Below are 13549 nucleotides of genomic sequence, written 5' to 3'. Positions count from 1 at the left end.
TTTGCATAAAAGCTGGAGATCATTTCTGATCTTAGTTGGTTTTATTTAACATTTATCACACTTTCAGATTTAATACATTACTCGTGAGCTGACGATCTTGCATATATCTGTTCCTGTAAAAATTCTTGATGCACAAAGGATGAAATAAGTATGACAAAGATTTTATTGCACAAAATAATATTTATAGGTTTTTAGCATCTCCAAGGCATAGTTTTGCATTTGTCCCACATATTTACAGTTTATTTACATTTCATATCCGCGCAATGCTACACTCATGTTTCCAAACCATGTCCCTGATGTCCACACATGGGCAAACACACACTTTAGTGCGACAGGTCTGAAGTTATAGACACACAAAACTCCAGCCAAACAAACTTTTAGCCAGCGTGTGTTCTTGCACCAGCTAGTTGTATGCAAGAGGAAAACACAGCGGTCCGTAGGTGCTGTGGTTATGGTTCAGCTGTGGGTGGGCTGTGAAGGGCCAGCTGGTTTTCTGTGTCCTCTTTACTATTATCTGAACAGTCTGATCCAATGTAACAGCCAGAGTCTCTGGGACAGTCGTTCAGCTCGGCTTTCATTTGTTCAGTAGGAGATTTGGGTTCCTCGGCTGTTTGTCCAGGGCTCTGATAGTTATCTGTTTGTAAAAAAAAATGTTTGATTCTGATCTCAATCACACTCATGCATTGATAACGTCATTTGGTGAATATACACATTATTCATGCGCAACTTGGAAGTACGTTTTGAGAAGTCGTGATGCACTTCATGTTTCTGTGTATTGCCAAGGTGTGGCTGCAGATGTGTGACGGATGGGGCCTTACCCGCACTGCTCAACACACTTCCTGTTGGTTCTTTCATCACATCACATTATGACATTCACTTTTATCTCTTACATTAGATTTTTCTTCATATATATATATATATATATATATATATACTTGTTTAAATAGGTAATGGCTTTATCGCTTTAAAAAAATTTAACAGTTCCGTAGTTTTAGGGTTGTGCTGATGTTTTAGTTCATTTAGTAATAACATCTACACATCAACAAGAAATGATACCGAGACATGATGTGGAAAGAAACTGTTGATTTTTATCTGAGGGAAAATGTTTGAAAAAAGTTTCGACCTGTACTTTCACTATTCTGGCTTTGATGAGGTTTGTGTTGAGTGCTTCTAAAACATGGTGCGATTAGAACTGAACATCATCAGTTACCGTGAAAAGTTTTATTATAGAGATAAAATGCAAAAGGTCTTGGGGAAAAACAACAGCATCATCATTTGTGTACCGTTTCCTGCTTGATCTGAACAGAGATGTCACAAGAGCTTTCATTGAGATATTAGATTCACAGAGCTTTTAACATTCAAAGAATATTTGGATTACTTTAAATGTCTCACTTTTAATGAATTTGTAGGCTTTGTGTGCGTGTGTTTTAACACCTACATTCCGTGTCCTGTAGGTTATCAGCTGCCGCCAACAGTCTATGTCTGTGTTCAGGGTCCGTCACGTTCAGCTCGATAAGATGTTGCTCCTTAAGATCTTTGAGATCTTCCACCGTCTGATAACCGTTCAACAGCAGAGATGAGATGTGCTCCTGTAGTAACAGTCGACAATCAAATTAAGTTTTACTTATGCTAGGTCAAAAGTATTGCAGAAAAACACAAGACAACAAACATCATGTCAAGTATATGCAGATATAACAAGCTATACTAGATGCTCACGAGTGTGTTTGTCTCCAATGATCAATTTAGTGATCGGATTCAAGTACCTCTAGGTTGAGTCTTTCTAGAAGTTCCTGGAGGGTTTTGGGTCGAGGTCTTCTGCTCCTCCTGTGAGAACGGATTCTCGGTTCGGGCACACTTTCCTCCACCAGCGCATCAACGTAGATGAACTTAAAACTTCCCACTTTGCCGTTCAACATTCCAGTCCATATTCCCATAGAAGGTTTACTAATTATATCAATAACATCGCCCACCTTTGAGAAAAAACAGGAGCGTGGATACATGCAAAGTATTGAGGAGGCGATTATATTCTCTGAACTCCTTCGGTTGTTTTTGTTATTTTTTACCTTAAGTTTGAGTGACTCTGTGTCATACGGACTGGGGACAAAGTTTGTATGGACTTTTGCTCTCCCACAGAACAGTCCAGAATAGGGCACATCATCTTCTAGACGCAGACTGTCCCTATTACCGTAGCCATCTGAGCTGCTGGTTACACCACCTGAAGCATACGAAAATGGAGTATATGCAAAAGTCAACCAGTGAAACACAAACCAAAATGCTTGATACAACAACGTTGCCCTAAATCCAATTTTGCACCTTTATATAGTTTATAGTTCTGCTATATACAATACAATACTCAAATGATTTTATTTGAGTGTACAATAATTCATGAAGTGTAAACTAGAATGTGACTTTAGGGATTTTTTGACTTCATCTTACTGGACGAACTCTGTCCGCTGTGCAAACTGAACAAACTCTCCACGGAGTTGCTGGATTGGCTGCAGTCTTTCGCCAAAGCGCTTCCGTTTCCCTCCTCACCTGGCGCAGACTCCTCCCCCTGCAACCAACACAGACGCGCATGACATTACATAACAATATTCTACTAACAGATAAAAGTCTTGTAAATCCAGAAAACACAAGTTTATCTTAGTTGGTCTCGACTAGATGTAACCCACGACCCATGCGAGCTGTCTTACTTGGTTTATCCATTAATAAACATTCCACCACCTTTTTAGATATTTTATGTATATACATTTTTTAAGGTGTATGTAATATTGTGCGCGTAACCCCTCTTTGTGTTTTATATAAAGCTTGATTCGTGACTTCAGGTAAATCAGACCAGCATCCCGGGGTTCGCTCAAGGCCTCTCGCCCGTGGGAGCAAAGTCTTTAATCTGCCAGAGCTGTGTTGCGCGTGGCCATTTTACCCCAGAGCCGCGTATAATCTACCCACACAAGCTCTTTATAGTATCGTGGTATAAACTCGCTTCACAAATAAGTTGTAACAGGGGCGTTGCTAGTCCTAAAGCTCTACTGGGGCACAGGCCCCCATTACTTTTTCTAACACGTTTTCTCTTAAAAAAGGAGTTTGCACAATGCACTATACAAACTTCCCTTGCTTAAACCACTATTCCTACAGCGCTGAAACACTGGGAAAGGTAAACATTTATGTATTTTAAAAAAATGAAGTATCTTCTACATACTTAAGAAAAACTTTGCTCTGTATGGAAATAATAAAGATAAATGTTTCTTGCACATCTGCATTTATAACACAATGATAACAATTAATAGTTATATATTTTCAAGAATTTACATTTAGCCTTCAATATTTCAAGAAAGTCGTTTTATGGCTTCAACTAATATCATGTTTTTAAAAAAAACTATATTTTCTGGTTTGCCAAGTCCATACAAAGTTGGTACATTTTTGAACCACCGGTACAGCCTATAATAGCACATAGTTATCTCAGCCATAGGTACTGCCGGTTTCTTGTGTTATGTCCCAAACAAGAACTAGTAAATTAAATATACATTTCATTTCTTAAAGTACAGAACACAAATGTTTTGAGCAAAAATGTAATTTTTCAGACATGACAAAGGTTTTCCTCTGATGTCTGAGACCTGACTCGCCGGGCATGTAACGTTACAGAGTAGTTTGTTTATCAAACCAATTCTGATGTCGATCTGCTGGGGCCATTAATGATTTAGTCAAGATAAGATTATCGATATTATTTAGAAACTTACTTTAGTTTCGTCATGTTTTTTTCTTTCCTTTTTTTGCCCCAGTGCCCCAGTAAAAGGGTTGTAAAGGTTGTAAAGTGGAAAATATTTGTCTTACTTCTAATCATTCGTGCAGTTTAATCTGGAAGTGCTGTAGTTGCACAGAAATGACACAATTCGTCTTGAAAAAACCCTTAATGTTTAAATATATTAACAAACTTAAAAAATCTCATCGACTATCTATTAAGAGCTGATTCTTTTTTGCTTGAAGACTTTTTTCAGATGTGCAAAACTTTGAGCTCACCGCTTCCTCCGAAAGGGCCTTGGTATATTTCCTGCCCATCTTCTTACGCATGGTCAGAGAGATAGTCTTCATCTTCTTTCCAAGACCACCTGTTTTACTCGAGTCCACCTCAGGTGATTCTTTTTCCGCAGGCTGCACAGATAAACACAGAGCTCAAAGCTTCACGCATAAACACTCTTTTATTTACACTTGTACACTATTAAAAAGAGAAACATTCACCAAACTATCTTTCTTATCTTCTGCTTTGACCTCTGTGTGCTGCTGCCTGTCAAAAATCCCAAAACTGGTGGAGCGCTGAAACAAAATTAGTAAAATGATATGTTGAGACGGTGTGCCACTGTCAACGGTTATTGTGTCTTGAGTTTTACAAAACTGATCTGTGGTTACACGAGAGATCTCTGGTGGAGCGAACACAGTTTCTCTCAATACTTTATTAACATGAAGCAGAATATATACACAGAGCAACATGTCTGTTAACAGTTGAGACAGCTGAGCAGTTCCAGGCATGGCACTTATGTAATTTTGTCATTTTACAACCACACAACAGACATTTTCTTTGGAACCTCCTTAAAAGAATCTTGTTACCTTGGGTTTGTTCCTTTGTTTGTCAGAGACATTGGATGGTTTCCTTTGAAGCATTTTTGTCAGTCGAGATTGAAGCTACCGTAGACCTTTACTAAACACAGCAGGGCGAGCGACCCTGAAGCAGTTCACTTATGATGCATCGGCTAAATTCACTTCCTCAACCGCACACAGGATGTGAGTGACGACTCTGACATCTCTAATGAAAGACTTTAAGTGTCTCTTCAGGGGAAATGATGTGCTCTGAACAGCACAATCATATTTTAAAGCGCCAGACAGACCCAAAGTTATTTTTATCTGAATTATGTGATTTGCTCAAACGTCTTGAATGTCTTTAAGGTGAATAAATGATGAGCGATTTTTTTATTTTGGGTTAAACTATCACTTTGAAGCCTATTACTTTATTATGATTTATCTGTCACATGTACTTAATCCGTCACTTTTAATTAGAAAATGCTGTCTGATCTCTGTGTATGTTTTCATATTTATTCATATATTTCTAGTCTAATGTACACACAGTATATGTAAATTGAATGTATACATGAAAATAATCAAAAAGATACCAACGAAACTACTTCGGCCAACCACTCTCTCAAGAGAAGTTTTGGGGGTGAACAACATGCCCATTTATGAAGTGCACAAAACCAGCCTGACAACTTTAGATCTGATCTTACCAGGTGATCAGGCGCGTCCAGATCCATGACAGAGTGAGTAATCCATCTGGCCTGCTGGTCTCGTTTGTAGGGGTCCAGTCGTTGGAAGAGCTCCTCGTATTTCTCCCAGTCGGTGTCTCTGGGAAGGGTAAAGTTGAAGTTGTACATGACCTGTTCGGCCGTTGACCTGTGGCAGGTGTGAGTGGACATGTCCCATGCTGGAGAATAGATCATGGGACTCCAGGCTTCCTGAAAGGGGCCTGGAAACCATGGGGCTTCTGTTTCTGTTATATCCACCTCCTTCTGCTGCAGTGAATTCTGGGATTGCTGTGGTTGTCGTGTGGAACCTTTTGTGAGCTTTTTCTCAGTTTTTTTGGTCAGGCTGATGCAGGTTATGACGGGACTTTGGTGTTTACCTTCGGATTCTGTCATGTGACCTAAAAAGGTTACATTTATTTTGGTTTATTATTATGAGTTATTATTATTTTTACAAATGAAAGAATAAGTAACATTTTATTTAAGTTTAATTTGTATTGAACCCAAAAAATGGATAGTTTATTCAAATATTGGATTAATATCCAAATTCTTTTCATTTCTGAAGAATTAATGGTCTTCCTAATTCAACTTGACATCATCATTGGTGTCACAGACTTGATGATGAGAAACTTCAACTTTTTGGGTGAGCTTCCCTTGAATCTCCATAAAATGTGTGCATAAATCATTAGAAGAGTAATAACATGAGGTTTCTCACTTCTAGTGTCTGTGCCGTTCCTTGACTCTTCTATGCTGCTTTGTGTCCCCTTCTTTACTCCCACCAGTTTCTGGATTCTCTTGAGCGTGCCCTGCCCCTCCTCTCCTTCTGCCCTCTTGAGATGAAAGGATATTGAGAAGATCAGAGAAGAACCGTACAGTTGACCTCCTTTAAGCTGCCTCAGTCAGCCCTCTTCTTTCTGGTCAACACACTCCCAGCTATAAGCTGCTGAGGATTCTGGGTAATACTTTGGCTTTGCTCTCAGGTTTCGGTACAAACATGATCCAGATGTTTATTGTTCTCTCAATCGTAAAGAAGAGGATTGTTTAAGGGAAAGTTCACACAAAAATGAGAATTATTTTGTCATTTACTTTTATGACTTAATTACAATTTTAAATACTTTTAAGATATTTTGAAGAACACTGGTACTACTATGGTAGTCAATGGTGGCCCAGAACTGTTTGGTTACAAGCATTTTTCCAAATATGTTTCTCTGTGTTCATCATAAGGAATTATTTATACGGATTTGGAACAAATTGATGGTGACAGATTTCTCATTTTTGGGTGAACTGTTCCCTTAACTACAGTTGTTATCAAAGAAGAAACTCACTGTGTCTTGCTGCCTGCCATCACAGTTTTCTCTATTAGGATTCCAGGCTTCAAAATTCACACCCTGCGAATAAAGACTTATTATAAAGACTGGATTCTTTTAGGATCAGCTATACTTCAAACAAGAAGTACTCTCATACGCTTGGAATCACATTCCAAGACAAAAATCAAGATGTAGAGGAAAAATCTACAAAGAGCACAGGAAGGATTTATTTTATAAACAGGAAGTGGTTGTGGTCTAGTTAAATATTCAAAGAGGTGATGCAATCGTCTTCAGCTTGTTCATTTATAAGTACACTTAGAAAATGTTGTTTTGTCTGTGCTCATGTCGATATACCTGAACAGAGGAATCTTTCACAGTTTTCTCCGAACACACTCTTTCATCTTTCTCATCCTTTGTGAATAGTTTTGACCGGCGCTGATCTTTGACCGTCTCTAGATTAAAACAACAGCACAATTCAGATCAAGCCCTAGACTTTAGATTTGAAAATCTGGGAAGCCTGGTGAAGCGTGCATGACCCTGATCGCATTTTAGATGACAGAATCAGTCAGTTTCACAGAGGCTTTTGGAATTGCTTTGTGTCGTCACTGAACTAATCCACTTAGACTAGGCGACTCGTCCACCTCACACAAATACAGACCGCAGCCTCTTAAACCCTGTTACCTGTGTTGGAGTCGTTCTTGCCGTATACCAATGCATCTTTTGTCTTGTTGGTCCGACAGTGAGTATTATCAGACCCTGCATAACCTGCGAAATAGAATAGCGGTTTATTTTAAGAGCAAAACATGGTCGGCAAATATAAATATAGTATTATTGCAATAGTCCTCTGCCAAGTAGGTCAGTAGCACGGGCATTTGGGTATTACTGCTGAAAAATATGAGGCAGAACAGCTTTGCTGGTATTTGTTGGGTCAGATGCAAAAAAATCATTTTTAAAATTCTATCGCTAATCCTGAAACAATGCAAAAACAGAGACATAAAGCTTTATGCAGTGCTTACAGATGGTCTTCCAGATGTAGTCTTTGAAGGAAAACTGCCCCTCGGATGATGAATTTTACAGACCTTTAAACCTTTTTATTTCTAATATTTGTTGTAGCACCAGCCATGACATTTAAGTAAGATTGTGTTAAAGATTGTGCTTAATATGTACGTATTTGGCAAAAAAAGGTAGCTGGAAATACAAACCTGAAGCTTCCTCTTCAGATGCTGTTATTATCTGGGACCTGTGTACAAACATTGATAAATAAAAATGACAATCAAACAACAAGCTACACATCTTTTGCAGATGGTAAAAATGAAAACGCAGTCAAAAATTGAGAAACACAACACGAAGTTGATGGAAATCGTCATAGCTCATGTCAAGCTAGATTGAATTGTTTCTGTTGGATTTCATTACAATATCATTTTAGGACGATTTACAAGGGTGCTGTAGTGAGATGGTGGGACGAGAGCCGGCGTTCAAGGCCGGTATCTCGTATCACGGAGGAGATTGAGAGCATAAGAGGACAAGCGACCGGACCGTCAGTGAGAGAGGACCAGGCCTGGATTTTATGTTGTGGTTTGTGTATGTTTATTTACGTTTGATTTGATTAATTAAAAGTTATTTTATGTTCGCCGGTTCCCTTCTCCTTCCTTCCCTTTTATGGATCTTGTTACAGTTGCATTTAAGGCAAGACAAAGCAAAGATAGTAAAACGCATAATTGTCACAGCAGACTAGTTACTATTTTGCAAGCAGATCATAACCACCATGCGATGCTACAGCGGATGCTGGTACAGTGATTAAATCTGTCACACTTGTCCCAATTAATATAATCCTTATCCAGATCTCTAAATTTCCCATAAAACAGCATACAGAGCATCGTGATCAAATGGAAGCCCTGACACACCCAAAAACCAGATTCACGAGAGAAGATATGACTAAAGCTGCATTGGCACTAATGTAGGATTCAGATCTGAGAAACATGACCGTTAAACGAAGGTAAGCTTTTTTCTCAGGACTTTAACATGTTGTTCTCTTATGTTTAGTAATATGAATATAAATTAGGGCTGTCTGATGAATAACTGATGAATCCAAAATAAAAGTTTGTTTTTATATAATATATGTTTATATATACAGTGCATATCCATTTTGTATTTATAAACGCATACACATACATGCATATATATTTAAGAAAAATATCAAATATACTATAAAAATGAATAAACATTTACTCTGTATATACTTTTAAAGGCGGCTGTCTGGTTTCCGAATTACGCTTGTTTAGACAAAGTCGGGCCGAGTACCAAAACAACCTTGTAGCCAATCAGCAGTAAGGTGCACTGGACACAGTCGAGCCGAGCGCTGCCGAAAGTGAAAGATGGGGTAGGGGTGTATTTGTTTTGGTCATTTGAACATCAACTACGGCAAATAGAAATCAGACACCCGCCTTTAGTTGTAACTGAACATAAATAATGGCATCAAAATATTTTGTAAATAAACATGTATGTGGATGTTCTTGTGTTTATAAATACCAAAAATGGACAAAAGCACGCACATCAACCTCAAATGGATGCTCGACCAAAAAACGAATGAAGGATTACACACATAATTCGGCACTGCAAAGCTCTAAAATATAAATATAATTTATTTTATTAAAAGACATGACATACGCTTCAAGCACACGGGCTCTTTATCAGACAAATCAACAACACTAATGACCCCCGTTTTATAGTATACCACCAGGTGGTGAACGATCACATGACAAGCAAAAAACTATTATATATATACATTTATATATACAATTAAACATGTAAAAAAATGTCCATGTTTGTTTTTGATTAATTGCGATTAATCGTTTCACAGCACTAGTAGTTTTGGAATAAATCTTAAAAGTCCAAATCTGACAGTCTGTGATGAAAATAAGCAAACAACAGATGCAATGTAACTTTAAATTGGCATCACATGCATTTATCACAATGAAAGGCCTGAACTTACTTTCTCTTTGCTTTTTCCAAGTGGATTTTTTTTACGCGAGTCTTTGATGGCTTCTGTAAGTAGAGACACGAGAATGTTTAGTATCTAGCTTTGTATTGATATAAAATGTTTATATGAAATATATCTGTTCATGCAGCATCTCATTCGGATCAAAAGTCTTGCAGGATTTTGGTAATATCCTAATGACTGACCTGCCGTACCCCAAACACGTCAGTAACAGATTAAGCAGCGTTTACACAAGCACCAGCACTTTTGCTTATTAATATTCCTTTCAATGTCACATTCAACATAACCGCTTCCGAAATCAGTCTAATGGTCATGGGAAAAGCCACGTGAATTCACCTGGGCTTCTCTGCATTTGCTTGGGCTAACCACGGCGATACAGGGCTCTGAACCGCCCCACATGGCCATATTCTTTATGGAGCTGGGACTGCAAGGCATTCTGGGTAACCTGCCAGGGTCTTGGCTCTTCTGGATACTTTGGGTGGACTCGTAAAGACTGTCTGTGGAGCCATCCTAGACCAAACGTGAAATAACATTTTTGCATTTTGAAGGATACCAACATGACCTGCACAAGCTTAGACCTCATGTGTGATAATGCCAAAACTTTCAGAATCCAAAGTTAGTTAAACAGTTTCTGTGAAATTATACAGACTGTGATAAGCCAAAGGTTACAGGTAATGACGTTATTTTATACAGTAGTGCTGGGAGAAAAGTTGGTCTTAAAGCGTATTGTACAATAGATTCATGGTTGAGTTGATTTGATTTGGACAGTAAAGGAACAGCATCCAACATGTGCAAATTCCTTCAATGTTGTATAAAGATGCCTTCCTTTCTCATAAAGTGTGGCTGCTTAGAAAACAAAACAAATTGCTTTTGATTCAAGGTTTTAATATCTTTTAATTTTAGTACTTTATAACTCAACTCGTTCTATTTATGATGAATGTAAGTCTTGATTCAGGAAAGTGCAACGATCGCTCAAGCCTTGCTGAGGTTGTTCACCTGTTCCTGATCCATGAATAGACTCTTTCATCTCAAATGATCCGTGATCTGCTTTAAGGAGCTCTCTGTCTCGCAGTAATCCGTACCTCTTTCAGCGTTTCCATACAAGCCTAATGCCAGACAAATCTCTGCTTTTCACTTTCTGTTTGCCTTTCTCTCACTCTGTCTTATATAGATATACTGTATATACTGTATACACACACAGTGTCTTTCAGACAGATCTGAGTTATGTGAAGAAATCTAAATAAGCATTTTAGAATATACACTTCTGAAAGAAATCAACAAATATTTTATGAATAAAATACAAATTTAAAAATATAAACTAAATACTTTATATGATATAACCTTATTATTCTTTCACGAAAATGTGCAGATTAAATGTACAATATAAACTAGTACTAGGAGAATCAAGGGTCTGATCTGATTTGATATTGCATACAATGTCAAGGTAAATCGATTCAGATAACAATACGCCAACTTCACATTTATGTTAATCTTCTATAATAGTTGGCAAATCCGTCCTGAAAATAAATGAATAAATAACACTTCTCCTCTTCCTTTTGTAAGCGTGTCAGATTGGACTAATGAGAAAACTCTCTTACCAGAGTAAAGCAGAAGAGGTTCATGGTCCAAAAATCTTAAAATGTCGTCTTCATGCAGTTTTTGAGAGGTGAGTACGTGTGAGCGTCCAGGCACAAAGAGTTCGAGCGCTGAGATTGAATGGTTGCTGTACTGTCCGTGGCCTCACAGATTAATGCAAATTGAAAATCCCTTCTATAATCCAATAGCAACAGTGGGCCGTATCTCTCTCTGCAGCCCTCTCTTACTGCCCCGGCCCTGCCTGCTAATGAGCTGAAAATAGCCCCCAGCATCCCCTCATCAAAACAAACATGCCATCCACGTGACACTGGGAAGACTAAGTTCACTTTAACAGTTTCAGGGTAACGTAGAGTTATGTGACGGTATTTGATATCAAATGGCTAAGGTAATGATTTTGGTCCTGTGATGTCTTAAACACCAGTTTTGTCCAAAGGGTCTATTTCTGATTCTGGAATTAAATCATTTAATTTAAATCTGCTGCATATCTTGTTATGCATGTTTCCTGTTCTCAACTACTGTAAGTGTGAACATGTAATCTCAGGAAATGCGTGTGATCTGACCACCGATAGGCCACAACGGTTAAAAACACAGATTTTGCTGCTCTGTAAACCAGCTCAGATGGATGCTTGTGATCGGGCCGTTTAAATTCTTAAAGATCCCCATATACTATTTCAATAAATGTATTGTTGTTATTAACACATAAAGAGCTCAGATTATTAAGTATGACAGGTTGGTTGAGTGCTGCGCATTAAGTCTTAAAGATCGCGTATCACAGGCGGTTTCGGCCAATCTCATATGAATCTTGAGGGCCTATACAGCGGTATTGCATACGTCGTATCTTCGAAGATTATTAAGTTTGATCAAAATTATAAAAGAGAGATACAGCTGTACGATTATTTCCAGAGAAACAGTAGCTGTGACCTGTGACGACACAGGATCCAGAATTATAAAAAAAGCTTTCCGAAACAAGTGCTGGGGGAGTGTATCAAGTACAGAAATACTACGTCATACGTCCAGCTAGGTTTTTTTCAGAAGGCATTACATAGCCGATCTTTAAGGCTACATGTGTATGTTTGTTGTATTTCTGCCTGAATTGTGAGTGCCCTTTGGTGGATTAAAACATTATGTGAATTTTGTTTCATAAAATCAAATTTTTTCTGCCCTCATAACATTTCTAAGCAAACCTTTTTCCTGTTTAGGCAAGTTTCTATTACAAATTTAAATTTCCTATGACTTCTGTATGTTTGTTTTCCATTCTCAATTCTTAAAATGAATAATAACCCTTATTCAATTGAACATAATTTGTTATCATTTGCTGTCATGGATAAATCTGTTTATTTCTTTTCCAAACTATGCTGCTTGGATATACCATTGTTGATGACTGTTTGTTTAAAGAGTTAGAAAAATTTAATCAATTTTTTAGTCACAATCAGCATTGTGTTAATGAGAGAAACAATTGGGGGAACAATTGATATGGGAATTTTATTAAAAAAAATAGTTTCAAATGTACTATGACAACAATTAAGATGCATTGAAAATCGTGTTTGTTTTTGTTCTCTTCCCCACTGGAGGGCGCTGTTGCTTTATATTTTTCCATCGCAACTCAATCGCTGTCAAACTAAAGTAACATAAAGCTTTATTCTGTGAGAGAGATTATATATTTTATAATAAGTTAACTGGTTTAAAAAATGGAAATGTATAAGTATATATAGAGAGAGAGGGAGAGAGAGATTTTTTTTATTGTATGTTATGCTTTTAAACATTAATGTTGTTTTTTGTTGATTCTGGTTGCCTTAAAATGTCAAGTTACTTCAACTTAAAATTAGTTAACTTAAAAAATGTGGACACTCGTTGTGTGACTTATACTTTTAAGTTGAATTCATTATTAATTATTATATTAATTAATAAATTATTATTAATAAGCTTTCCTGTGGCTCAGTGGTTAGAGCATGGCGCCAGCAACGCCAAGGTCATGGTTTGGATCCCAGGGGATTGCACATAGTCAGAATAAAAAAATCTATAATACAATGCAATGTAAGCCGCTATGGATCTAAAACATTTTAGGAAATCAGGTAACATATTTGTTAAAATCAAAATTTCTTTACAGTGTATATCTATATATTTATTATATTTTATGTTTGTTTTAATTTGCCATTATTTGGGCAAAAACATCATGTATGTGTCAAAGTGATATCTGTCAGACCCAGAACTCACAAACGGCTTAAAAAACTCAATTAAGGGATAGTGAGACAGGTGACTAAGATTAGGGCACCTTTGGAGTTTGATGTATGCTCTCTGGCAAGTGATCTCTGAGCCACAGATGATGAGGATTCCTGCCGTGGCATTGATTTTGTCTGCCC

The 13549-nt window shown here is 37.5% G+C and overlaps 1 protein-coding gene across 3 annotated transcripts; it reads right to left on the bottom strand.

Annotated features, from left to right (window-relative positions):
* Positions 1-160: 160 nt before the first annotated feature.
* On the bottom strand, positions 161-11347 carry samsn1b (SAM domain, SH3 domain and nuclear localisation signals 1b). Of its 3 annotated transcripts, XM_079447981.1 has the most exons (16): positions 11192-11347; positions 9930-10103; positions 9588-9640; positions 7798-7835; positions 7277-7360; positions 6950-7047; positions 6614-6676; positions 6004-6118; positions 5274-5689; positions 4237-4311; positions 4018-4149; positions 2437-2554; positions 2064-2215; positions 1764-1970; positions 1439-1589; positions 161-634 (listed from the first exon to the last, which is right to left on the bottom strand). In XM_079447981.1, the coding sequence occupies exons 1-16, from the start codon at positions 11213-11215 to the stop codon at positions 450-452; spliced, it is 2085 nt and encodes a 694-aa protein (XP_079304107.1). In that variant the 5' UTR covers positions 11216-11347; the 3' UTR covers positions 161-449. The 3 variants fall into 3 exon arrangements, with proteins under 3 accessions (XP_079304107.1, XP_079304108.1, XP_079304109.1); XM_079447982.1 differs by lacking the exon at positions 9930-10103 and having other exon boundaries at positions 11192-11294; XM_079447983.1 differs by lacking the exons at positions 5274-5689; positions 6004-6118; positions 6614-6676; ... (4 more) ...; positions 9930-10103; positions 11192-11347 and adding an exon at positions 4603-4785.
* Positions 11348-13549: the final 2202 nt, after the last annotated feature.

This window comes from Barbatula barbatula, assembly GCF_947034865.1.
Source record: "Barbatula barbatula genome assembly, chromosome: 24".
Classification (NCBI taxonomy): Eukaryota; Metazoa; Chordata; class Actinopteri; order Cypriniformes; family Nemacheilidae; genus Barbatula; species Barbatula barbatula.
Note: the sequence above shows the minus strand (reverse complement) of the source record. Positions and strands in the feature narration are given on the sequence as shown.

What these genes read in the sequence shown, in the direction of transcription:
- samsn1b (XM_079447981.1), bottom strand. Translation starts at nt 11,215, where the DNA reads ATGAACCTCTTCTGCTTTACTCTG. An exon ending in ACCTCTTCTGCTTTACTCTG is followed by an intron (nt 10,104 to 11,191) that starts GTAAGAGAGTTT and finishes CGTTTGGTCTAG; the next exon opens with GATGGCTCCACAGACAGTCT. An exon ending in CAAGAACGACTCCAACACAG is followed by an intron (nt 7,048 to 7,276) that starts GTAACAGGGTTT and finishes GTTTTAATCTAG; the next exon opens with AGACGGTCAAAGATCAGCGC.